This window comes from Channa argus, chromosome 11 (genome assembly GCF_033026475.1).
Source record: "Channa argus isolate prfri chromosome 11, Channa argus male v1.0, whole genome shotgun sequence".
Taxonomy (NCBI): domain Eukaryota; kingdom Metazoa; phylum Chordata; class Actinopteri; order Anabantiformes; family Channidae; genus Channa; species Channa argus.
The window spans coordinates 3699883-3724101 of NC_090207.1; the positions used below are offsets into that span (position 1 = coordinate 3699883).

A 24219-nucleotide genomic window follows, 5' to 3' on the forward strand; every position below is an offset into this window, starting at 1 on the left:
TCCTGCGGGATCGAGTTGTTTATTTGGCCAGGACATTTTTGGATTGACCTTGAATAATTTCTGTGAGTACTTTGTATTAAACATTACTTATAAATGTTTTATAATTCTGGCATATTAATCTTTCCCCTTCTTAACTGTAATTAAAAAAAGAAAATTTTCTCAAGTGCTTCATACTTAATAAAAACACATTCTACCCATGTTCTTTTTTCTGGAACCACAGAAAATGAATAAAGTTTCAGTGCAAAACAGCATAATACGAAAACTCAAATCCAGTTGATTCATGAGCTTTGACAAGATTTGTCAAATCCTGTCAGAGCAGTAGTCTTTATGCTTTAAAAGTATTTTGCATTGAACTACATTGTACTACTTCAACTGTGTGTCATAGCACCAACGCTAAGTACATATATAAATCTTCAAGCATGACAAACAATATGCTACAAAACATTTTATCACACTTATTATGGGAATAATTACATCACAATGTAACAGTTCTCTACTTAAAAGAATTACCCAGTATAACCTTAATAAATTAAATGTAAAACATTAAAACAACAGAAGAGCATCAGGGTTATATTTTCTAATTTGCCGGGCAGATCTGAAGACTGCTGTATATTCCCCTGGAGTAGTACCTGTGGTGTTAAAAACACAAAAAAAAACCGTACATTTATGTTTCCAAATAATTCGGTGGTTTAAGCAAAGACAAATCATTCTTTCACGTTGTCTGTCTGAAGCCTTTCTATGGAGATGTGTCAGTGAATATAATTAGTGTCTTTGAAGCCAGAGCAGAAACTACATTCTCAGGTTTTCCTTCATTCATCTTTCCTAATGTAATATCTCACGATGTCTTGCCTCAAGTACTCCTTTGGACTCAAGGATGAAGTGATTAGATTAAATTAGCCAAAGCTGAAAGTTCCTGTGAACTCACGTGTGCCATGTTTTTTTTTTTGGCAATAAAACAGTAATTCCTTGAAGAAATGTCTTCCATTTTGACAGACGCATCCACTTGAACTCATTAAGCAACCAATTGGATTTTGGACAGGCATGCATGTAGCCTGCAACTTGAAGAGTTCGCCGAGGAATACAACAGCAGTGCGGTCATTCTAGTTTAGTTATATCTTGCTTGTTTGCTGAATTTAAAGGGTCTCAGTTTACATGTGTCCAGTCACCCGTTAGCATGATGCTCCCAGATGTGAGGAATGCGTCCCTCTTTTCCTCTGCATCCCTTTTTCATCAGTCAACCATCTTCTCAAGATGGCACTCTGCAGGTCTGGTATGTAACTGTAATCCTTTGGAACTTTTATGGTATAAAGTCTCCATCTCTTAGATTTCCTGTTCCAGACCTTGCGATACCTAAAAAGGAAAAAAGAAAACACTAAATTATGACACTTTTAAAAGAAATACTTGCATGTCGGGGGTTTAAGTAAGGCAATCGGGCATTACGTACACCAAAGTGCCATCTCTGTTTTTTATCGCTGGCCTGCGGACATGATGGTTGTAATCTAGGCCTGCGAGTAGGACACGTGCCTCATACACAGATGGACTGAAGGAGAACATTTCTGGCACGTACATTAAGACGTGGTTGTGAAACGACTCCAGATCTGCAGTCGATCTACACGTAGGACAAATCGTACAAATTACTGCATTTAACACTTTAAATGTTTTCATACAGACGATAAGCACAAACATTAATTCTCGATGTGATGCATCTACAAAAACAAAACGCAGAGAATGGCAAGTTTTACTAAAATTGTAGAAACATACCTGAAAGGCAAAAACTTTTCCACATCCCTCAACCACGTTTGATTCATAATCACTGAGATTAGCGCTGCATGTGCAACAGAGTCTTCCTCAATCCAGATGCTGTGTTGGTTCCTGGGCAGTGGTCCATGGTGGCAGGCACCTGTGGCCCACTCATGCTCGTCAGTGACATGATGTAAAATACCAATCCACAATGACTGAAATGACACGGAAAACGAGGCAACATAAGAATGACAGCTCAAAGTAATGCAACAGTGATATCCACTGAAGAGTTTTGATATTCCACAGTTATGAACATGCTTCGCTTACATACCATGAACTCCTCATAATTGTCTGCCTCCTTACAGCAGTACCAGAAGTGATTGCAGATGTCCTTGATCCAGTGTAGAATAGGGTAGCACCCCCTGGACTGACTAGCCTATATACAGAGTGATAAATTGAACTTCAAGGGAACAGTTTACAGATGTGCTCACTTTTAGAATAGATCCCAAATGGAAACTTGAAATCTCACTTACAGTTTGTAACAATTTCCCCAGGTTTTCCACTCCACTCCATATGTCCCACGAATGACTAATTCCACTTTCTTTGTATTTGCCATTGCCTTTTGTTTTAGAAGGGAGACAGGAAATATATTCAAGACCATTTATAAAAGTCTTTTCCCCACGAACGAAATAAGACTTTGCAACCACAAAAATCACAAAAAGGTATGCATACTGAATAGTGCTGAAATCTGTCTATGTGCAGCCGTGCAGACCTCTTGAATTTTAATTTCTTGTTTAAGTTTATCTATTGTCTGGATGAAGGCCTCCTTTTCCATAATGGTGGAGTTTTGCTGGGTTCGCACATTGTCCATGTTCACAATGGACAATATTTCCTTACTGTCATTGTCCATCGCAGTGCAAGTGCAGTAGGTGGCGCCCTGTCCAGGGCTGCTTAGTCTGCAATCACCTGCCATAAACACGAGCAAGCATTTAAACTGGGAAAATAAAGCAACACACCAACAGTATATGATAAATAATCCCAGATTATTGATTCGTACACTCACCTAGCACAACACTATTTTTATCGCATAGTTTATCAATATTGTCACGCCGCTTCTCCTCCCAGAATGCTTTGATTGTTTCAACACAGTATGAGTCCTGGATCTGTGAGAAAAGATTTTGGTCGACCATGCCCATGTTCATGTTTCTGAGCAACAGAGCCACCTTCCTGTAGTTGTTTCCAGAAAGCAGTATGTTAGCAGCCAGCATGAAGTCTCCGATTTGCATTTCACACTTCATCAAAGGCTGAGAGCTCCATTTCCACACAGTGTGGCCATTAGGACACACCTGTTGAGGATGAACAGAGAAAGAAATTAGTGAAATATGAATCTCTAAAATGTGACTATAACAATGCGGGTCAAGTTACATCTGTTCATAAACTTTTAAAAAATCCTACTTGCCCATTCCATAATTGCTGCAGTACCCCAGGACTTTATCTTTAGCTCAAAAGGCTGACAAGCTTTGCACTCAACTTGAGTTGAAGGGTCCTTGGCTCTGCAGGTGTTCACTGGCAGGATCAGGTGCGTAGCCAGCTGTTTCAAACTGTCATGATAAACAATGGCAGCTTGGTGTCCCACAATGTCGTCTTCACACAAGATTTCAAGTTTATCGGGTATAAAAGGGTCTATCCCTGTTGGTCCCGTCTCCTCTGGCTGAATCAGTCCATGAACAGTCTCTTCCAAAGATATTTCTGGAAGTGAATCTAAACACATTTGAGGAGACACATCTCCACCAGTCCTGTGACAAAATATCAGACTCGTGTAAATAAATTGCTGTTAATCCAATGCTACAAAGTTCTATACGACCCTGATGATTGAAAAGTCTGATGAGCTAACCATCACCTCATATTAAATACTACTACCAATGACCCCTGATTTGTTGAACTAGATTAAATTACACAACGTATCTAATATTAGTAGACTAGGGGGTCCTGGTGACTCAGTAGAAGAGCATTGGGTTGGGATACAGAAGGCAGCAGGTTCGAATCCCACCCCACAAGGCGTGGCCCCACCCAGCCACCATGCAGAAATTCACGCCATCAACGTGCCGAACACGTCGACCCCTGAAGGAACAGGCCGAAAGCCGTGGATCTTGATCTAAATTGAGCCAAGTCCCCAGTATTCTCGTCATCTATTAAAATGTAATGGTATTTGCAGGATTTTCCTCTATTTTTTCAAATGTGTCTTAAAATAATTGTTTTTTTTTAAACTCATGTTCACACCATACATTAAAAGAGTCCTAAAATCCTTGTTTTCTACATAGTACATATTTTAACGTTTATCTGAAGTTAACAGACTTCACCACTCAGAGTTAGATAAATTATCATGATAATACTTCCACCGCCAATCAGCAGAGAAACTGTGATCTGGGAAACGCAAAGAACAACTGTTGGACCAGAAAGCGTCATGAATTTTTGCTTTGATAAACTCTAATTGCTGAAACTTCATAGGGCTCCTCAAATGTTAGAAGCCTTTTAAAGGCCAGTAAAGTATGAACAAAATGAATTAAGTTACAGCAGCAAAGGAAAAAAAAAACAGTTTTAATGTTCATGTAGGCGACTGTGTGAAAGACATACTTGGAAATATTTTGAACCTCTCTTGTAAATCACATACCTCACACACAGTGGAGTACTGCTTTCTTCATGACTGCTGCATTCATGTGCATTAGTAGGATCCAGTGCATCATGGTTCCAGTCAATACTAGCGCAAAACACAATGCATATATTGTTTACACTGACATCAGTACATTTGCTTACACTCCCTCATTTCCCTAATCTCGTTAATAAATGTTGAAATCTTAGAAAAACTTACACTGTGTTTCGTATGTCATTATATTCATCAATGTCGACCTCTACGCTACAGACATTCATAGAATCACTGCAAAGGACACGATCAAATATATCGGAGTATTTGTTAAAAATAATTATGGCACATAAACATAACACTAGATCAATGTGCTGTAGTAAGGACAGGAAGACTGAAAACAACCCAACCTTGTTTCTACTTGTTGGATTTGAACATCGTCCAATTCCTCAGCGTCTGACAGGATGTCTTCATCTCTGTGGTGGTTACATATACAGTGTAGTTTAGAGCATATGGTGAAACTCTTTACCCTGTATACAAACATCAGGGACACCATTTGTACTCCTTTTTCAGGAAGCAGCTGTAAACTTTATCAGGAGAGGTACCTCACTTGTCAAACACTCAGGCCTTCACTCCTGAAGAGATTGTGCTTGTAAAAACAGATCCCATACGAATTTAAAACCGTGAAATGGACCAAACTCACTCCTGAGAGTGGCTACACCCAGTGCTGTCAAGCAACTTAGTACTGAACTATTTGCTATTTACTGTACTTTTGTACAGTATTGTTGTAGATGTCAGAGATTACATTTACCTTCACTGTATTTTATCTTACATGGCATCAATTATGATGTATTTGGTTTGGATTGACCGGGTGTCAGGACATTAAAATGGTGGTTAAAGTGGTTAAAATCAGTTCCTCACTAACCAGCTCTTGTATTTATCCCACATAAAGTCTCTAGGCCTTTGTTTGCACAGTGTTTTTTGTTAGAACAGACCCTGGATGTGCAGACTTTTTCAATCGTGTTATCAGCAGCATTAGGTTCAATAGGCTTTGAAGCAGGACATGTTTTTTGAAAAGTTTAAATTTAGTAGAGAAACTGATTTAAAAGTACAATTGAGAGCATGTACTTCCAACTTGAGTAAAAACTGTAGTCGGGTGCTTTTTGCAGGCAAGCATTTGCACATACACCAATCAGCCACAACATTAATACCACCTGGTGGTTTTTATCATAATATTTTTAATCAAAATTTTCTAAACTAATAAATGTATTATTAAGTGTTAACCACCTTTCAGCACATTAAGTGGTTAAAATCAGCTCCACCTTTACCGACCTTTGACCCTCTTTATGTTGTGCCATAATTACCATAAACCGTATTGTTTAAAATACATTGTTTTCATGGTGGAGTTTTTAGTTTTGTTCTTGAGGTAAATCTTAGATAATCTCCTTATTATTTTTACTTGAGAAAAAGCTTTGAAGTGTTACTTGTAGTGGAGAGTTTTTTTTTTGTCAAGTACTTTTACTTGAGTAGTGAATTTGTGTACTTCTGCCACCTCTGCACACAGTGTATTACATTTTTTTGTGTATGGGGGTGTGAAGCTGCAGACTGCTCATGCTGACCCTCGTCCTGCATGGCCTTGTTTTTGTACGTCTGCCGTAGCTCAAACTCAAGGGTGCAATACCACAGGAGCAGTGTGACATGAGTGGAGGTGAAAGACAACTCACCGATCGCTAATCGATTCTGCCTCAATAGTTGACAGCGGCGGGAGACCTGGTGGCTTATAACCATATTTACTAGGTGCTGATATGACTGATCGATCATCATAGCTGAAAATAACAAGAAAGTAAGTAAAACTTTTGCTACAACAAAAACTTTATTTTTAACAATTTCTCATAATACTAATAGGAATTTCTTTTGACATACCATATATCCTCATCATCAAAGGAGCAAAATCTTTTACAACAAGGATATGACAATTAACATTTAGCTTCTACCTCACTGCATCACAAGTGAATTGAATATGTGAGATTCTGCAATAACTCTGTATTGTATAAACATGAATAATAATATTCAATCTGGACACAACATGTTATAAACTTAAGTTTCTTCGTGTTCTTCATGTCGTGTAGTACAAAAGTGAAGTGTTTGACTCCAGTGAACATCTGCCCCAGATGCAACATAGTGGTCGCCATCTTTGTTTTGATTTGGAACACAGTCAAAATCTGAAAAGGAGATTTTATTATAAATTCGACTGCACATTTGACCTCCCGGATGACCCCAGGAATCTTTGGGGAATCCAGCAGTAACCTCAGCAGAGCGGTGAGGACTTTTAAACGCCGCTCTGGGCGTTTTAAACGTCGCTGGTTAATAATAAACCTATCTTTTTCTTTCTGTCAGTGAGTTTGTGCCAATACACGAGGTGCTAAAAGTGGAGCTGGGGGACCTCACCTGCAGATTAAGATGAATATGTGCTGCGGTTTTATTGCCCGGGGGACACGTTGATGTCCCACCTGTAGGTTTGAAATAGTGAACATAAACGCGGCGCATGCAGTTGGACCCAAATTTTCACGGCATTAACAAAGCTGCAAAAACTCACCAATCGAGCAGATATAATGCTAAATCGGTGTCTGTTTGGAAATTCTTCTCCTCTCGCAACTCTCTCCATCTGGGGAAAGCCATGCCGATATAGATTCTCGATTTAAAACGAGCTTTGTCCGTTTCTTTTCGCCTCTCCTCCTTCTCCGCTAACGTCTTTCGCCTCTTGCCCTTCTTAGCGGTGTACGCCGTCTCGGGCAATGCGGGAATCGGGAATTTGATCGTCTGCGATTCGGCCATGGCGACGTCTTCCGGTAGTTATCAGACTACATAAAGCACGAGTCAATCTAACATTAGTCTGAAAAGCCTGGGTGGTTAGCAGCGGTGCCGTGTGTGTATGGTTAGCATGTTAGCAGGTTAGCATCTAACCCTTAGCTTCCGGTCCAAGGCGGAAATTGTAATTGCTTGTTTACGTTGTAGGAGCGGCGCAGCTAGCGTTAACGGAGGAGCGTCGGCAGCTTTCGCCACAAATAATGGCAGACAGTTGATTAACTTTATTTATCCATTGTAGTTTTTAACTGTGTATTCTTCCGGTTGTTGTCCGGGACATGGCGGGAGCTCGCCGCTGGCGCTGTCTTTGGGTAACGGTACCGCTGCTGCTGTCGCTGCAGTGGCCGGGGCTGCTGGCCGCGGCGGAGCAGGTCGCTCTGGTGGAGGTCTTCCTGGAGCAGCGGCCCGGCGACAGCGCTCTGCTCCAGGGGGACGTGGTGGAGTCCAGCAGGGGCAGCAGGAGCCCCGAGGACCGTCAGGAGCTGCAGGGAGACTTGGTCCTGGTGAGCCGGATAGTGGAGTGGGATTAACGGTCACAATCTGAGGGGTTAGTTCTGGTAAATGGTAAACTGGTAAACTACAACTAATTGTTATTATCCTTATTACAATATTTTCTTTCATTAACAGTTAATAATATGTCATGTAAATTTGTTCTAAAAATAACACTAACATCATGTTGCCAGAGCCTTTAAGTAAAGATTCAACAACTGAAACTTTTATTACACATGACAATATTTGCATAAATGTAAATATTGATGGCAATTTAGTTAAAACAGTTACACAAACATTACAGTGACTTCAGACCTCTGCATGGGAAAGAAAATGCGTCATCATTTTTCGGTGGAATATATATTTAGTGTCATTGTGGATGCAATGAAATGTAGGCTCTTCTCTGACATTCAACAGTGATCCATTTATCATTCATGTACACACATTCCAAACCGAAGATTAAAAAGTATTATGATGCTCATATGTGCAAGTAAGAGCAGCTACATCTCTCCTTAAATAATCAAATGTAAACATTTCTATTTTTGTTTCAAGTTTTTTAAGTTACTAGTATAAACTCAAAGGGGTTTTGTTGCAAATTTGAATGTTTGTTGGACATGCAGCTGGACAAAGTAAATGCGGATAACAATAGAGTTACATATATATATATATATATATATATATATATATATATATATATATATATATATATATATATATATATATATATATATATATATATATATATGTACATATTATACTGATAGTTGTGGATTGTGGACAAAGGTCAACATGGTAAAAATGTAATACTTGCCAGAACACAATGATAAACAGATTATATCATATATGGTGTATGGAATGAAATCTTTCTGTTACCAGGTTCAGGAGAAGGAGCCACAGGTGAGGGGGGCGGGAGGCGAAGGGGACAGCAAAGAGCAGGAGCCATGGATCGGGGTCGTGCCTGTGGAGATGGACGACAGCAAAGCCTCCACTGGGAACCAGGAGTCATTTGCTGATGCAGTGGTCAATAAAGTGAGTAGAATCATTCCAGGTTTAGATTTGCAGGGATGAGGTATTTTACTGTTTGCTTTACTGGCTTGATTCTACTGCACCAGTAAGACAACTCGCTTCTCAAAGAGTGCACCAGGCTATCAATTGGACTGTTTTATTTCACAGTAAAAATCCATAGTAAAGAGGATGCAGTAATAACTTTAGATCTGATAGAGCTTTGTGTAGTAGTATAGTACTTGTAAAGTGTTGTGGAGTTTAAGAATGGAGAAAATTTGTATTATCAACTTCTTTACATTTTTTCTGCTATTAAATTCGGGGGGAGTTAGTTCAAATCTGAGATAGTTTTTTTTGTTTTGTTTGTTTCAAGATGAAGCGCGCCTTGGTCCTCGGAGCTTCAGCGCTGATCATTCTGGCTCTCAACCAAAACACTGTCAGTGAGGTAATTAAAAAGACAAACATTTGCATCTCTAGTCAACCTTCCACATCGTAACATTAGTAAACATTACCTGTGTATCAGCTGTGTAGTTGGAATCGTCAGACTTTAAATAGTGGGTGGTGTTTGTACAGGTCATGGTTATAACCTGAACATCTGCGCTGTTCTGTTACAGATGGATCTTTCTCAGGTGCTGTCCAAGCCCATCATTGTGATCCAGACATCGGAAAATGTCACCAAGCTGATTGGAGCCCTGCTCAGGTAAAGAAGTGCTTATCATCAGTGATGCTGCCAACATGGAAAAGGCCGCACTTGTTCTCATATCTCAATTTAGATTCAAGCATTTTACCTGTTCCTTACACAGTTACACACAACCTGCTGTATGTAAGTTCAGCTTTAAATGCACCTAATGTAATGAATAATTTTTATTGCCAATAAATGTGAGTTGATCTGCTTACAGAGGCCTTCAGGTGACAGCAAAAATCACCTACAAGACAATCCTGCAGGACAACCTGGTGAGCTCCTTCATAATCAGCTGACAGTGTGTTTCTCAGTTGTTAGCACCCTCCAGTGGTGAGGGGACACATGACAGGCTGAGCTGACAGTGAGCGCTTGCTGCTGTTTGTTCGGGCAGGGGGCCACGCTCACGCTGTGGTCGAGCTGCGGTCGATCGAGAGGGGGGCGCTATGGAGAGTGGCAGGGGGTCATCTGCACGGGAGAGACCAACTCCCAGGTCCAGGTAGGGGAGCAGTCCAAACCTTTTAAAAACTTAATATCAAGATGACTCCAAGTCGTATTACCAGCAACTCACTTTCATTTCCTCCTCTTCTTTAATTCTGGAAGTGGTATCTGAGTTATTTAAATGAAAGGTAAAGTAACCAGATTATAGTCACATTTCTCCTTTGTCCATCTGTAGAAGTACCTGCAGCAGCTGTGGGACACCGTCCTCCTGGTGGCGCTGATACTCAGCACAGGAGTCATTGTTCAGGCTCACTTGCAGTACCAGGACCAACAGCTCCACGACGACTTGGAGGTAAACGCTGGGTTTATTCAGCAGTTTACACTTGCAAAATCATATCTTTAGATTCTTTCCAGTGTTACAAATGTTTAACTTGTCCTTTAAGCACCACATCTGAACCTCATGATGTGTTTTTGTGGTGTAGTTATGTCTCGACACACGGACTAAAAAGCACTAACAAACAGCAGATTGAGCTCCAGACATTTATATTCATTGGATGTCTTATGTGATTTTCATGCTGGGTTGTGTCCTTCAGCTGCTTCCTAAACAGGACATTCTGAAAAGAATGTCGTCTCTGAAGACAAAGACCTATCGACAGCCCAAACCCTGGTGTGACCCGTCACAGCCGATGGAGACGGACAACTGCGCGGTCTGTTTGGAGCCGTTCAACAACAACCAGGTCAGCTGGTGCTAGTCTGACACTCCCTGCCATCAGTTCTTTGACATTCGGATGGATGTCAATGTCTGTGCAGGACAGTTCATGTTCCTGTTAGAATACTACAGTAACTGTCTGGAGTAAAACAAGTCAAAAGGCAACATTGCGTTCATCACATGAATGTGTGTGTACTTACAAAAGCATTAAGTAAAATAAAACAAGTCTTTGTGACTCATTAAGAAGTAGGGGTGTAAAGATTAATCGGTATGGATCATGACATCGATACAAGAGTCAGATCTACAGTATCGGTTGAAAACCTTTTGGAACATAATAGACATTAGATTGGAACGGAATAGGATTAGAATAGATTTTAGTGGGAATTGTGAGTTTCAATTTCCACATTTTTGTTCTTGACAGTGTCTGCGGGTGCTGCCGTGTCTCCATGAGTACCACAGAGATTGCGTCGACCCCTGGCTGCTAGTGCAGCACACCTGTCCTCTGTGCAAACGTAGCATCCTTGGTGAGTTCACACCACAGCATCACACACACACACACACACACACACAGTTAAATTTCTTGTCATCTGATTTTCAGTTTTGTTTTGTTTTAAATATCACTATTTTTGTAAGAATTAGTTCCAATAGTTTTGATACAGTGGTGAAATAATTTATTCAAGTACATTATGAAATGAAAGGGTGTGGAATAATTGTTACAGTATAATTTACAATAGTTTACTAAAGTACAAGAACCTCAAAATTGTATTGTACTTGATTGAATTTACTTGCCTCACTAGGTGAAATCAGTGCCTTTTAATATTATCCCAGAATGCATGTAACGAGGAATCCTCAAAAACTATAGCAAAGTTTTATTTTTATTGACAAATCCTTCAACAAAACCAGAAAAACATTCACAATTTGAAATATGATTTGGTGTTAAAGATTTAAAAATAAAGTCCCTTTTGTCATAAACCCTGATTGTTCAAGCATCACATAAAGTGCAGACAATATTTGAAGGTTTTCAATCAGTCATGTGTTTGCAGTTTTCTCGTTTTAGTTTTTTTTTTTTTTTTTTTTTACTGACTGGAGATTCCTGTCTTTTGAAAACATTGCCTTTTTTTTAATCCTTAAATTATAGATCACTTGTAAAGTTGTACTGTTTTGGCTTCCAGTCTTTATTCACGTTTAGGCCAGAGTGAAATTAGAAGTTACAGTGAATCCTTTTACTTCTTAAGTTGCAGCTATAGTTTAAACAAAGATATTTAATGTCAATAGAGAAATCTAAGAAACTGGAACCAGATCACTTATTTGCTAATTTTACTTACAGAAGCAATTTCTTTTGTTGCAGATCATTTTTCTGTTGACACACTATCAATCTGTTGATTGATTTTTAGTTTGTGTTCAAAATGTCCATGTTTCTCAGTCTCTCTCTCTCTTCTTTAACCCTGTCCAGGCAGCGTCTACAAAGACAGTTAACAGTCGCCTCCCCCTCCCCTCCCCCTCCACCTCCTGCTCTGGGAATCCCTCCTCATCCACAGTGACACTCCAGTAGCCAATAATTGTTTTCCTCCCCACCCCCTCCTTTCAGTGGGGGACTGCAGGATCAAATATGAACTTCTCACAGCAGCTGACTCAATGACTGGACTATGGAGCAGGCTGATTATAACCTCTGACCTCCTGGTGGCTCTCACAGACAAGAGTGGTAGTATGAACAATACTATAAAGTACTGTACAGGTACTGTTTGTCTGTGAACAGTACTTCTTCCTTGGATCATGTTACTGTTTAAGTATTTGCGTGTGTGATCTGCGGCAGTGAAAATGTGACTCACGATGTGACTTTTCATACAGACTCCTGTTGTTTTTCTGAAAACAGCGGAGCAACAAAACATCAGGCTTTTAAAATGGAAACGCTGAACAACTGCGTGAGGAGTTACAGGTCGGTGGTTTGAGACTGGGCATACAGTGTTATTCAGACGTGTAAATGCTCATTTTAGGTCCAAAGGACGCCAATAGCAAGTTATAAAGTGTACTAAAATTTTAAACATAATTGGCTTCATGTAGCGTACAAACCTCGGTTAGTTGTACAGGTTCTGTATAAGCAGTGCAATTAAATGTCATCCTGAAATGTCATTCCTCTTTATTCCTACAGATATAACCATGGAATTAAATTGACAGACGTAGTTACACATTACAGGCCTACTCTTAGTGTTTAGTTTAATCAGTTTTTACTTCCTATTACCCACATATTCATTGTTTATATTAAGGTATTACTGAACTTTACCTTGATATTACGTCATCGTGGTTATATTTTTGACACAACCCTGTCACCCCTTTACTACTTTATTACCAAAGATTACTCCTCATTCTTACCAAGATATTACCCCACATTACCAAATCTTACAAATGAACAAACTACAGGTAGGGCAGCTGAGCCTCCGTTCTGACAATGTGGTGCTTCACAAAAACACAAGGCGCTCAAACAAACAAAACACACTTCAACAATTACAAAACGTGGCACCAGGCAGCTGAAAGATAATCCTAGAAATTACAAGCCTTCTACTTAAACATGGTGCAGCAATAGCCATGTTAATCATTTAAAAATATTTTAAAGAGATTAATTTTGCTTAGCACACTGAGCATAAACAGAAAAAACAGCCTGGACAGCCGCCGCACACGAGTGATGACGTATGAAGCTTCATTCAGTTGGTGAGATGTTTGACATATTAGTGGCAGAGAGTCTGCAGGGTTTGTAGAATGTCAGTTTAATTGTTTCCCCATGTCTGCACAGCCACAGAAACACACTCCCCATCTTCTAACGTGCATTTCAACTGCTTCACAGATTATGCTCATTTTGTGGTCACGTCAAGGTTCAGCCGATAAATGCAGCTGTATTCTGAATCTCTGAAGCATCACAAACGTAGTCTCCAAAATCAAACATTCAAAGTCGATCGATGTTAAAAACACATTTTATTTACTTTTGTGTCGACCCCCAAAAGCAAATACATGCGTTTTTTTTTTTTATAAAATGTTCTGATAGATCTGATCTCCTCTTAGAAAATCCTCTGTGCATGATAACATGTAGGTTTTTCCCTACGGCTTGTCAGAGACAGTAGGGCTCCTCTGTACAGCGTGTGCTTCCAAACAACACTGTCACAATGAGATGGTCAGAGTTTGTATCTCGTTTGTTAACTTGTGTTCTTGTGAAGGCTGGACGATAGCGTGTGATAACACATGCACGCACTACTTATGTTACATGCAGGCAGATTTTACATAATCTACTCATACAGGGTAAATAGAAAAAGAAACACAAGGCTTATTGTTTGGTTATATAACCTGTTTCTGTTCTTAATAAACACAATCTCTGGGTCACCTGGCAGCGTTTTAAAATGATGAAATGCATTTAGGTTCAATAATAAAGCTTCTTTTTTTTAATCCCATTTTGAGGGTCGAAAGTTTCATTTAACTTTTTCCAAATGCTCGTTGAACGTGGCCACAAATTGGAAAGCACCTACCAATACACCTAGTGCTAAATCCTAGGCAGTAATATTGTAAACGTCTCTCTGACACTACCCCCCGTCTCTTCTTCAGGGCCCAGACTCAGACCATGGTCAGGTCTTACCTGCTTTTGTTGAATGCACGTAACTTAATGACACATCAAAAGCAAGAATCCTCTATAGTGAAAATCATCATCTCCTTGGCACAGTGAATTTTTCACAGCTAAAGTTCAATGTAAACACACCTGTGAAGTGGGGTCCAACAAATAATTAGTTTAATATAGAAGTGTTTTTGTTTTGTTTTTTCAAATGACTGATGCAGTTTTATTTTATCTTTAATCAACACTTTACTGAAAGCCTTCTAAACTTTTCTTGTATTTGCTGGCTTAATGGATTGTCTGTGAAGGATAACGGCCTAAACAGCATAAGAAACGCACGCTCCATGATTACAGGAGTTCAGCAGAGAGACGTGAGCATCCTCTGAGAGGAAAATGTGGCAGAGAAAGCAAAAAATAAAAATCAGACCACTTTTTTCCCCCAACTGAATTTTATGTGCTGTGTTAGCTCTTGATGAGAACTAATAGTTCCTCTAAATAATTTATTTCTCAACACAGACAAAGGCTGTTTTTAAAAGTTGTTACTTGACAGTAAATTATTTATGTTTTTTTTTTTTAAATTGTATTTATTTTTTGTTCTTTCGGCTTATCTCTTGAATTCAGGGTCGCCACAGCAGATCATTGTCCGCATGTTGATTTGGCACAGTTTTTACGCCGGGTACCCCAATTTCATCCGGGCTTGGACCGACACTGCACAGCTGGGGATGGGAATGGGCTGTTGGGGGGGTTCAGTGTCTTGCCCGGAGACACTTCAACATATAGCCGGGACCGGGGATCGAACCACTGACCCTGTGGTCCGTGGACGTAAATAATGATGTGTGGTTATCTTTTTTGGTTGGTTGTCTGCTGAAACAATATATGAACATGTTGGATAAATAAAGTTGTCTGAAGTGGCCTGAACTGAAATGTGAAATGAACAGATTTGATCACCACGGTAGATGGATTTTCCAGCTAAAGAAGAAACTGCAGTCTCTTAAAAACGCTGAATGTCTCTTCCTTTTTATTCCCATGTTGTCAACTTGATGATGTCAAATAAATGTCAGTCACTCTGAATCTTAATAAAATTATGTTACTTAGCAAAGACAAATGTCTTATTCTTTGCCCTTGGTCCCTCAGCTCACAGTAAGAACTTTTTAGCTATAAAATAAAATCTCTAGGGCCAATGATCTGACCATTCTTTAGGCTCCAACACAAAAATAGATGTTCAGTCTCAAACATTTCAGCTTGGTGCTTGGCAGCTTTTGATAACAAAAGGTCAAAGTGCAAAGAAAATCTGTAAACTAATGCAGCTTTACGTTAGCATCTCTCAACCTTCTGTCTTTTAACCTTCACGCAAAGACAGTGACTGGAGGGAGCTGAAGCATGATCAAAATCCACAACAACACAAAACCACAACCTGGTTCTTCTTCCTGCTTATCCCCTTAAGCTTTAGCCCTTTTCCTGCCAACCCCTCCTTGTACCATCACGCCGTCTGATTTGAGCAGCAGGCGGCAACATGGGTCAGGAGGGGATCATGCCCTTGTTCCTCTTGCGGTCAGCCATGGTGCGCCGGTTGTGGTTTGCCACACGGCTTTTGTTGGTCTCCTTCTTGCGTCGGTCCAAGAGCGTCTCTGTGGTCTGTCCTCGGCCTTTGGGCCGGCCAACAACGTCACTGGGCTGTTCCGGTCGGAAACTGTAAGAAAAGCATGAACAAAAGGCCAACAGAGGTGTTTCAATCCAGATTTATAAGAAATTTCCACTGAACTTTTAAATCTCTAACAATGAAACAAGGTTTGTATTAAAATTATAATGAGAAGGTTCTTTGTCTCAATTGGAGAATGTATTTACCAAAGTAACTAAAGTGTCATGCAATTCCTATTTTCAGTTTTTATCATTAACTTCATTAATTGCCCCTCCAGGAACTTAACCTCAGGTAATCTGGAAATTTTTACATTTAGTCATTTAAAAAAAAAAAAAAAAAAAAAAAAAAAAAAAAAGAACCAAAACATTAAAGCAAAGCACTATGAGAAGATGTGTTTTCACATAATGAGATTTAAGCGCCTGTCATTTACCCTTTCTTTTGCTGCATAGCTGCTCTTCTAGCTGCAGCCCTCTCCCTCAGAACAGCGGGGTCCTGCACAAATTGGTCCCTGTTTACGTTTTTCTGAAATAAAAACAGATCCACATGGAAATAGATGTTAAAAAAAACAAAAAAAAAAAACAAAACATGGACATAAAGTGACTGCACATCAAAAAACATGACCTGAAACATCTCAGGCAAATAAACACCAATCAGCCACATCATTAGGTACCACCTGTACAATTCAATACAATCCAATACAGCAGCCCTGCCAAGAAATCTGATTTTACAAGGTTATCATTTCTCAGCTTTTAGGTTGAAACTGTTAAAGTGTCTGTGTTTATTGTGGAGGTCATAGCAGGTGGTGGAGTCACACTGGAGCGTGTGGAGGGCTTGGAAGTTGTATTTAAATGGGCACTAAATCCTAGTCTTTTTGTACTGTACCCATAATTACAGAGTTTTGTTAGTATTTTATCCATACAGGTGATTTTCTCCCGACAATAATGGAAAAAAAAAAAAAACATTTTGGTCAATTGATCAGTTTAGATTGGTTTGGTCCAGCAGAATCCTCTGGCCCCTCCCATAGTGTGAGAATATTTAGTTGTCAGGGAAGCTAATGGTACATTTGTTATTGTGTGGATTTTTTAATGGCCAATAATGACGACTCGATGCTCTACATCACAGTGTTGAATTATCTACAATAGCTTCCTACCATTCCATGACGTCTCATATCCTGGCAATGTGTCTGTCCGACTGTCACATAACTTCTGCTAAAACACCTGTTTCGTACAGAACACGAGGGAAGAAATCCAGCGTGTAGCGCCCCTTTAAAAAAAAATTCCCTGGAAGTTAGATCTAGTGTTTTGGAATTTATTTTAGCACCTGTAAAGTCTCTTCCTCTTCTTCGTCGTCACTTTCCTCCTCATCCTCAAGCCTGTTTCCTTTTCTTAGTACCTGTGGGACTGTGAAAGGTCTGCCAGAAAACAGAGATACAATGAAAGAAAGACTGAACTAAACACAACTAGCACAAGAACATAATTAAATAGTAGCACGCAAGCTGTCAGCTTTAAAAGGTGAGTTTTTTTTCTCCCGCTATTAATAGGAAGCAGAAACCAACACAACAACTCAGATGTACCTTCTGTTCAGTAAACTGTCTCCGTCCAAGTCATTAGCTCCCACTTGGTTCATGTCGTACGTGTCGTCATATTCGTCATCATAGTCATCCAGGCCGTAGGTGGCTGCACTTGAACCAGGTTCAACAATGACCTCATCCACCACCGTCTCGTAGGCCTTATAACGAGCCCTCTGCTCAGCAATGTGCTGCTTGTCATTCAGCATCTCTCGGGTGTTTTCACCTTTCCTGTCGAAGTCATAAAATAAGGAAACATGATAAGTGACCCAAGTCTTCTCATATGTTCTAGCTTTCTTTAAAAACCTGTACATAGTCCAAAAGGTTTAAATCGGAGTTTTTAAGAACAGCACACACACACAAAAAAAGGTTGTAACTTCTGTACATATAAATCAAATTATGTGAGTCATTCAAATAAATTGCAAAAACATAAAAAGAATTAAGGTCTTTCACATTTTTAATTAGTAGGTGCCACTTATGTGCCTTTTACCTCCTGCCCTTCCAGATGCAAGACATGTCCACCTGGTCCCTCCGGAAGACGTCAAACTCGTCGTCATCAAACACATTGGATCTGTTGCTCAGAACACTTGGAAGCTCCTCCTTGACTGGCCTGATGGACACGGAAGAGGAACGATATCAAAGACAAAGCATAGAACATTTTTCCTTTCGCATTGACCATAAACTGATGACATCCACTCCCCATTACAAAAACACGTGACACCAACAGAACAAACAAAGCTAGACTACCCGGGTAGAAAACTAAAAAAAAATGTGTGTGATGACTGACCCAGTACATAATGTTACCTTGGCATGGCTCGGTCCAGTTTGTCCAGGCTGGGGGACAGCCGGTTTTCCAGGATGTTGTTGATGACCAGCTCAGAGTTGTAGTCGTACTCCTGCAGGCAAGCTAGCAAGAAGCCTTCGCCTAAATCAGGCAGCAGGTCCCGGATACACGACAGCAAAGACTCCAGTTCCGCCCCACTCACAGGACACACTGCGACCTGAACAAAAACACGCAGGTAACATTGTTTAACAAAAAAAACCTTAGCTTATTTGGAAGCCTTGGTTTGTTTTTATGTAAAAACAGTTTAAGATATTGTAATTGTAACTTTAAAAAAATCCAATTTATTTCCTGTTCTTGGTTTCACAAACATGAGGATATCGAGCTTTTCATAGGCATTCATGAAATTACATGTATTTATATTTCATGTTTCATTTAACAAGGGTAATCACTGATGAAGATGATTATATGATGCCCATAATAAATTAGATTTGATAATAATAGAACTCACATTGTTCCTCTTCAGGGAACTATCCAGCATGGCCTCTGCTCCCCTCAGACTCTCTCCTCCATCTCCTGGTTCTCTGACCTCCTGAGGTATAGAGCACGCTGGACCTGGACTGGCTGACAAGAATGAGGAGGCATTAGGCTGAAGCTGGCTCTGTGGTTTACGTCGCCCAACGCTATCCCAGGCACTTTCCACCCCCTGGAGCAGGTAGGAAGTCCTGGTCTCATCACTGAAGGAAGCAGGCCTTTAAGGAAGCAACCAACTGACACAACTAGTACTAAAGGCATCGTATGCTACTAATGCTTAGGGCCATCTTTGACACTACACTAAAATGTTGGAATCTTTGCCCTGATTCAAGAGCCAAAGCTTTTTAGAATGGTTGATATTAAATATCATACCAAAACACTTTGGTCATTTTTACAATATACAGTTGGACTATGAATTCTCTCACATAAACAATTCGTTATACAAGTTGGGTATATGATATACTACCCATAAAAATACGTCTGTACAAAGGTACTGCTGTTGATAAGGATACATGGCAGGAAGCGCCTGTTGTAGGAGGCTGATGTCCTCTGCAATAGGGAACTGCTCATCGTAGTCTGACAAGAACCTGAAAGGACAACTACAGGGTCAAAGCTCAAATGCTGAGATACCCGGCCCCGCGTCTTTCATCAGATATTCTTCTCATGTTATTTTTCAGTGTATAAAGACTGTGACATGACTCCACTGGCCCCTTTAAGCAGCATTCTGAGTGACAAGCAGTAAGTGTAAAGCTGCAAAAATAAATACGACGTGTCAAAAACTGGGAGATGCTACTACTGAAATATAATTACATTTATTACAACAAACGACAACTGCTTTTCATGTAACCAGATAAGTAACGCAAAAATAAAAATGATAACTTTCCTTTAAAAGAAAAGCACATAATAATAAACAACTTCTTGTGTTTAACAGGAACCAAATGAGACCCGCCCAACTACTTTTTGAGAAATCCCCTGGCCTCACCATCTAATGCACAGATCTGACCTAGTGGTCTTACCTTTTCTCAGGTAAGAAATATGTGAAATGCTGCAAAAGTTCATCTGCAAACGTCTGCATGTTTTCACTTCTGCAAAGACACAAGCATTAGCAGAATTAATGGATGTATTAATGTGTGACACTAATCTTGTTGAGCCATATTTGGTGAGTATGGAAGTCTCACCCCTCCAGAATTGGCTGTAAGCAAGTGTGATGCAGAAGCAGGTGAACTGTCTCCACCATTTTACGACACGAGTGGGACAACCTCTGCCACAAGTCCTCCTGTAGACTGGAAGAGAGATAATCTGCCATTAATTCATGTGCTCAGCCAGGTAGTCTTTTGACACTGCACTTAGAAACAGATGGTCACCTTTTATCATCAAAGTTTCTCTTCCTAACTGACAGCTCTAGATCAGGCACAGCGGTCTCATAAAACGAGGTCAGTCTGCCAGGGGAGAAGACAAAATGACCATAAATAGGATTTATGCATAAAAGGTTGAGCAATTATAGAGTGGAGGCCAAACTGTACCTGCTAATGAAGCTGTGGGAGTGGAAGCTGGAGCAGGCAGCAGGGAAGATATCCAGGAAGGCATGGATGGTGGTGGTGGAGTCACACAGGTACAGAATAATGTCTACAAGATCCTATGACAGAACGGAGAAAAGCGTGCTAACAATGATAGGACGACGCTGTGCTGTCCAACTACACATTTTAAATCGAATAAAAAACCCATTCAAAAATATCAAATTTAATATCAAAGACAGATAATATTATTAAACTACAACAGCTTTATAGAAAAGATGCTTGCAGGTTATTTTACCTTGACTTTGTGAAAATAGAACACAAAGTCATCTCATCCTTTTGTTGGATTAGCATAAGCATGTAGACATTTACAATAAGTTTTGAATCTACAAAACATATAAATTATATGTCTAAAGAAAGACAAAATGTCTTTAGACAATAAATTAGTTAATTAAGAATAAATTGAGGACTTTTTCCTTGTAACTGGAGTTTTGCAGTTAACCAATAGGCTTGTGTGTCTATCACATGGTGGTGTACTGGTTATTGGACAGGTGTTTCTAAGGTTACATTCACATTGCAGGCCTTAATGCTCATTTGCAGCTTTTAGTCGTTTTTTTTTTTTTTTTTGTTCATGGTTCATAATCACGTATGTTAAATGTATCCCGCTGTTGCGATGCTAAACTGACAGGAGCAGATTTAACAAAAATGAACGTCAGAATGCTTACAAAAATGATATTAGCATATTTTGTGTGGCAAAACTGCTTGATTATAATACTTTTCTTCCAGTTTTGTTTGAACAGAAGATTCTCTATAACTATGGAACATTAGATCGCACTTTTATACCTAATTATGTGACCAGTGAGAGTATGTTAATAGCACATCACAGATGGAGATGTGGGTCTTCCTGACCTGCTGGTTCATGGTCATAGCAGTGGGCTGTTTGTGTCCGTTCAGCTTCATCGGCTGCATAGCAGTGGCGCCTTCACACCGAAGACCACATTTTTCCAGGACCGTGTCAAACACCTGAAAGTAAGATTAAGGCAGAAGAGAAAAAAAAAAGATTGTGTAAATATTATACTGCTTTTTCAGAGACACTTGTAGATGACTGTAGTATATTCTGATATTACCTGTAACACAGTGGGCACCGTCTCATCCAGGTCATTATAGTAAGATGGCTGCTGGGTAAATATGTTTTCTAAAAGGACATTAGTACAGAACTTACAGAGTGCTGGGGACAGGAGGACATAACAGTTTAAAAAAAAAAAAAAACAGTCTTTCCTACTTTCCTATAATGGATAAGTTCCTTTTTGTAATATCAAACACTGACGAGGATGAGATTTTAAGAACATTTTCACAACAGCTCACCTATCATCTTGTGCAGGAGCTGACTATTGCCCTTCCCAAACAACACACACAGATCCAAAATTTTGGGAATGTCAAACAGGAAGTTATTATAGATAATTTCTCCAAACACAGCTGGGGTGATGAAGTTCTCCTGACAGACGAGGAACAGACACAGGTTTTTGATCATGGAGCCGACAGTGTTGATACTACTGCATAGACTTAGTCATGACAGTGTAACTAGTACATGAAATCATTGTTTTCTATGTAGAGTGCAACGTTTGCTACCTTGGACTCTTTATGTGTGGCCATCCTGAGGAAGGTCAAGAAGACCAGCCTGTGGACGGAGCGCTGCATGTCGGCCACCGCTGGGGACGAGGGCAGCGCAGTGAGATCGAGGCCCCGGGGAGCGTGTTGAAGGTATGAGTCCAGGCACCTCTGCAGGGACTCATCAAATACCACCTTGTGGGAAAACATTATGAGCAGAGAGAGAAAGAAGAAAAGCTTGTAACTTCTTTGAATAACAACCGTCGCATTTCATGTAGGCTCCTGGTTACTGAATCAACACTATTTCCCACCTGTGACTAAATGAAAAGACGTTAGCAGTCCTTTACCTGACACCAGAACTTGTCATGTGGTAGTCCAAGCAGCCACTCCAGATCATCTGTGATGAATCTGGCATGTTCTAAAAACTCCTCCACCTCAGCAGGTGTGCATTCTTCAGGCGGGGGTTTGTAAGGCATAAAAATACGCTCCTCCTTCCTCTCAGGGTGCTGATGTGGAACAGAAAGCATACTGTTGAATTCTTATAAACTAGTCACCCCTCAGGGGGGTTACAGAAACACCTGCCCACTCCCATCAGTTGAGTGACTCACCAATGCAGACAAAGTGCGCTCTTTTCCCAGCGAGCATCGCTCAGTCACCTGCTGCTCATCCAGTGGCACCTGGGCACAGGCCATTACTTCACCGTCTCTAATTTCTTTCTGCCAAATTGTACCAAAAAAAAAGAAATTCTAAATACATTTTGCTTCAGGGTGTTGATCATTGCATTTTTTGAGAGGTACCAAACTTTAATTATTCCAGCTTGCTTTGTCTAACTCACATGAAACTGTTACAGTAACTGATGACAATAAATTCAATTAGTCTGCTAAGTTTTTTAACCAGTCATTAATTGACCTATAAGAAATTAGAAAACTGTAAATGGCTATATTTGTTTGTTCAACAGTTAAAGGATACTCAGTTTTTGAAAATATAAAAGTGAGAAAAGTAGCAAATCTTCCCTTGGCAAAGTGGAACTAAAATATATTAGAGTTCTTGTTAATACTTCAATTATTAAATCAATTACCAAGCAACTGCTGTTGACCTAATAATGAGTTAACTGCATAGTTGCTTGACCTCGAGATAAACAGCCAATAAAATGTGTATTATTATTGACAGATCTAGAAAATCTAATATTTTCAGTGAATCTTTCCGCTGACAAATTACATTTCCAAAAATTGTATTATCTCATCATATGAAACTATGCATATTATGAGAGGAAACTAAAATTATATCCATATTTCCCTAAAGACTAAGTTATTTGTTTTTCTTTAAATCTTTTACTCTTACATGGTTTTAGTGCTACGCGACACAAAGTGCTCCCTTGTGTACAAAGCACACAGACTGAAACTGTACAACCCCCTTTACACACTTGTACTGTTCACTGACATGAAAAACAAGACATCAAGAATATGCACATCTGAAATGTCCAAAAGGAAGCAGGTACATGTGTAGCTGTTGGCTCCTCTGTTGTGTTGTCCATCCTTTTGTAAGGTTTAAGCGATCAGACTATGAAGTCCACAGAAATTGGATCTTTTGAGACAGCTGGGTTTTTAACGGCACCTTAACGTTAGCACAGCAATATTAAAATAAAATAAAAAAAAAATAAGATAAGCGTAATACATGTGCATGATTAGGAACCAAGGCCTGATAAGGAGCATTTCATTCCGGTCCTGGTGACAAATAACATGGTGTTTTCTAAACCACGTTACATGACTGAAGCAAACAGAAGTGTTGCTATCAACCCATCAGCTAAAGCTAACGTGCCACTAGAAAATGCAGCTACACACAGGTTAACAGGTTGGTTGGCTAACTAGCTAAATGAACACGGATTACATCAAGTCACCAATGGCAACGCAAAGTAAGGAAATGCAGTGATACCTTATAGACTTTTATAGCTTCACCAGACTAAACGCACGCTGGTAATAAACTCACGTCAAGCTCCGACTTGAAAACTACAATCTCTGCTCAGGTAGTAACCTGTTAGCCACCGGCTGCCTACGAGCTAAGTTCAACAGAAAGACAACAAGTCAATGAATGGCAGGCTAACGTTAGCACCGCGGATGACTTTACAGCCGTCATCCTGAAACTCGTATGTAGCATTTTACTGAAAAGAAACTTGCTTTACCTCTTAATGTGACTGTCTGCGACTCTTTCAAGCCAACCCATCAAACTCGTCTACACTTTCAGTTTCCAAACCTTCTCCAAAAAAAATCACCCATATTGTCGGAAACGGAAGTGGCGACTTAGTATCGTTTTTTAGCGTTACGCATGCGCATGAAAACTACGTCTTCTTATTTGACATTATTGAAATAATAATTGTATATCATAGATGTACAACAGAGGAAATTACACTTCCTGGTAGTT

At 39.8% G+C, this 24219-nt stretch overlaps 3 protein-coding genes across 10 annotated transcripts; 1 reads left to right on the forward strand and 2 right to left on the reverse strand.

Annotated features, from left to right (window-relative positions):
* Positions 1-273: 273 nt before the first annotated feature.
* On the reverse strand, positions 274-7216 carry LOC137136698 (uncharacterized). Of its 4 annotated transcripts, XM_067522347.1 has the most exons (14): positions 6978-7115; positions 6830-6891; positions 6106-6207; positions 4792-4857; positions 4610-4675; positions 4412-4498; positions 3200-3536; positions 2804-3086; positions 2473-2706; positions 2274-2359; positions 2072-2176; positions 1762-1955; positions 1445-1609; positions 274-1350 (listed from the first exon to the last, which is right to left on the reverse strand). In XM_067522347.1, the coding sequence occupies exons 1-14, from the start codon at positions 7044-7046 to the stop codon at positions 1170-1172; spliced, it is 2037 nt and encodes a 678-aa protein (XP_067378448.1). In that variant the 5' UTR covers positions 7047-7115; the 3' UTR covers positions 274-1169. The 4 variants fall into 4 exon arrangements, 3 of the variants coding, with proteins under 3 accessions (XP_067378448.1, XP_067378447.1, XP_067378449.1); XM_067522346.1 differs by lacking the exon at positions 6830-6891 and having other exon boundaries at positions 6978-7216; XR_010915615.1 differs by lacking the exons at positions 274-1350; positions 6830-6891 and having other exon boundaries at positions 1560-1609; positions 2513-2706; positions 6978-7216.
* A 124-nt stretch (positions 7217-7340) lies between these two features.
* Positions 7341-15263, forward strand: rnf215 (ring finger protein 215). Of its 3 annotated transcripts, XR_010915616.1 has the most exons (11): positions 7341-7749; positions 8612-8764; positions 9111-9182; positions 9352-9437; positions 9637-9691; positions 9811-9915; positions 10093-10209; positions 10451-10594; positions 10988-11090; positions 12155-12502; positions 14780-15263. XR_010915616.1 is itself a non-coding variant. In XM_067522351.1 (10 exons), the coding sequence occupies exons 1-10, from the start codon at positions 7525-7527 to the stop codon at positions 12316-12318; spliced, it is 1224 nt and encodes a 407-aa protein (XP_067378452.1). In that variant the 5' UTR covers positions 7341-7524; the 3' UTR covers positions 12319-13585. The 3 variants fall into 3 exon arrangements, 2 of the variants coding, with proteins under 2 accessions (XP_067378452.1, XP_067378453.1); XM_067522351.1 differs by lacking the exon at positions 14780-15263 and having other exon boundaries at positions 12155-13585; XM_067522352.1 differs by lacking the exon at positions 14780-15263 and having other exon boundaries at positions 12020-12297.
* ascc2 (activating signal cointegrator 1 complex subunit 2) lies at positions 15134-24120 on the reverse strand. Of its 3 annotated transcripts, none has more exons than XM_067522344.1 (19): positions 23981-24120; positions 22410-22517; positions 22149-22307; positions 21823-21996; positions 21559-21688; positions 21321-21388; positions 21103-21216; positions 20203-20315; positions 20044-20118; positions 19858-19962; positions 19696-19764; positions 19192-19266; positions 18657-18882; positions 18169-18365; positions 17855-17974; positions 17371-17595; positions 17118-17208; positions 16228-16319; positions 15134-15848 (listed from the first exon to the last, which is right to left on the reverse strand). In XM_067522344.1, the coding sequence occupies exons 2-19, from the start codon at positions 22491-22493 to the stop codon at positions 15677-15679; spliced, it is 2289 nt and encodes a 762-aa protein (XP_067378445.1). In that variant the 5' UTR covers positions 22494-22517; positions 23981-24120; the 3' UTR covers positions 15134-15676. The 3 variants fall into 3 exon arrangements, with proteins under 3 accessions (XP_067378445.1, XP_067378446.1, XP_067378444.1); XM_067522345.1 differs by lacking the exon at positions 23981-24120 and adding an exon at positions 23734-23869; XM_067522343.1 differs by lacking the exon at positions 23981-24120 and adding an exon at positions 23300-23320.
* Between the last annotated feature and the right edge of the window lie 99 nt (positions 24121-24219).

Coding starts and splice junctions, on each gene's coding strand:
- LOC137136698 (XM_067522346.1), bottom strand. CDS start 7,216: ATGGCCGAATCGCAGACGATCAAATTCCCGATTCCCGCATTGCCCGAG. Junction 6,208..6,977: donor GCATTATATCTGCTCGATTG/GTGAGTTTTTGC, acceptor TGTTATTTTCAG/CTATGATGATCGATCAGTCA. Junction 1,610..1,761: donor GAAAAGTTTTTGCCTTTCAG/GTATGTTTCTAC, acceptor TCCTACGTGTAG/ATCGACTGCAGATCTGGAGT.
- rnf215 (XM_067522351.1), top strand. CDS start 7,525: ATGGCGGGAGCTCGCCGCTGGCGCTGTCTTTGGGTAACGGTACCGCTG. Junction 8,765..9,110: donor CTGATGCAGTGGTCAATAAA/GTGAGTAGAATC, acceptor GTTTGTTTCAAG/ATGAAGCGCGCCTTGGTCCT. Junction 9,916..10,092: donor AGACCAACTCCCAGGTCCAG/GTAGGGGAGCAG, acceptor GTCCATCTGTAG/AAGTACCTGCAGCAGCTGTG.
- ascc2 (XM_067522344.1), bottom strand. CDS start 22,493: ATGGCCTGTGCCCAGGTGCCACTGGATGAGCAGCAGGTGACTGAGCGA. Junction 19,963..20,043: donor AGAAACTTTGATGATAAAAG/GTGACCATCTGT, acceptor TCTCTCTTCCAG/TCTACAGGAGGACTTGTGGC. Junction 18,883..19,191: donor CAACAGGCGCTTCCTGCCAT/GTATCCTTATCA, acceptor TGCTTCCTTCAG/TGATGAGACCAGGACTTCCT.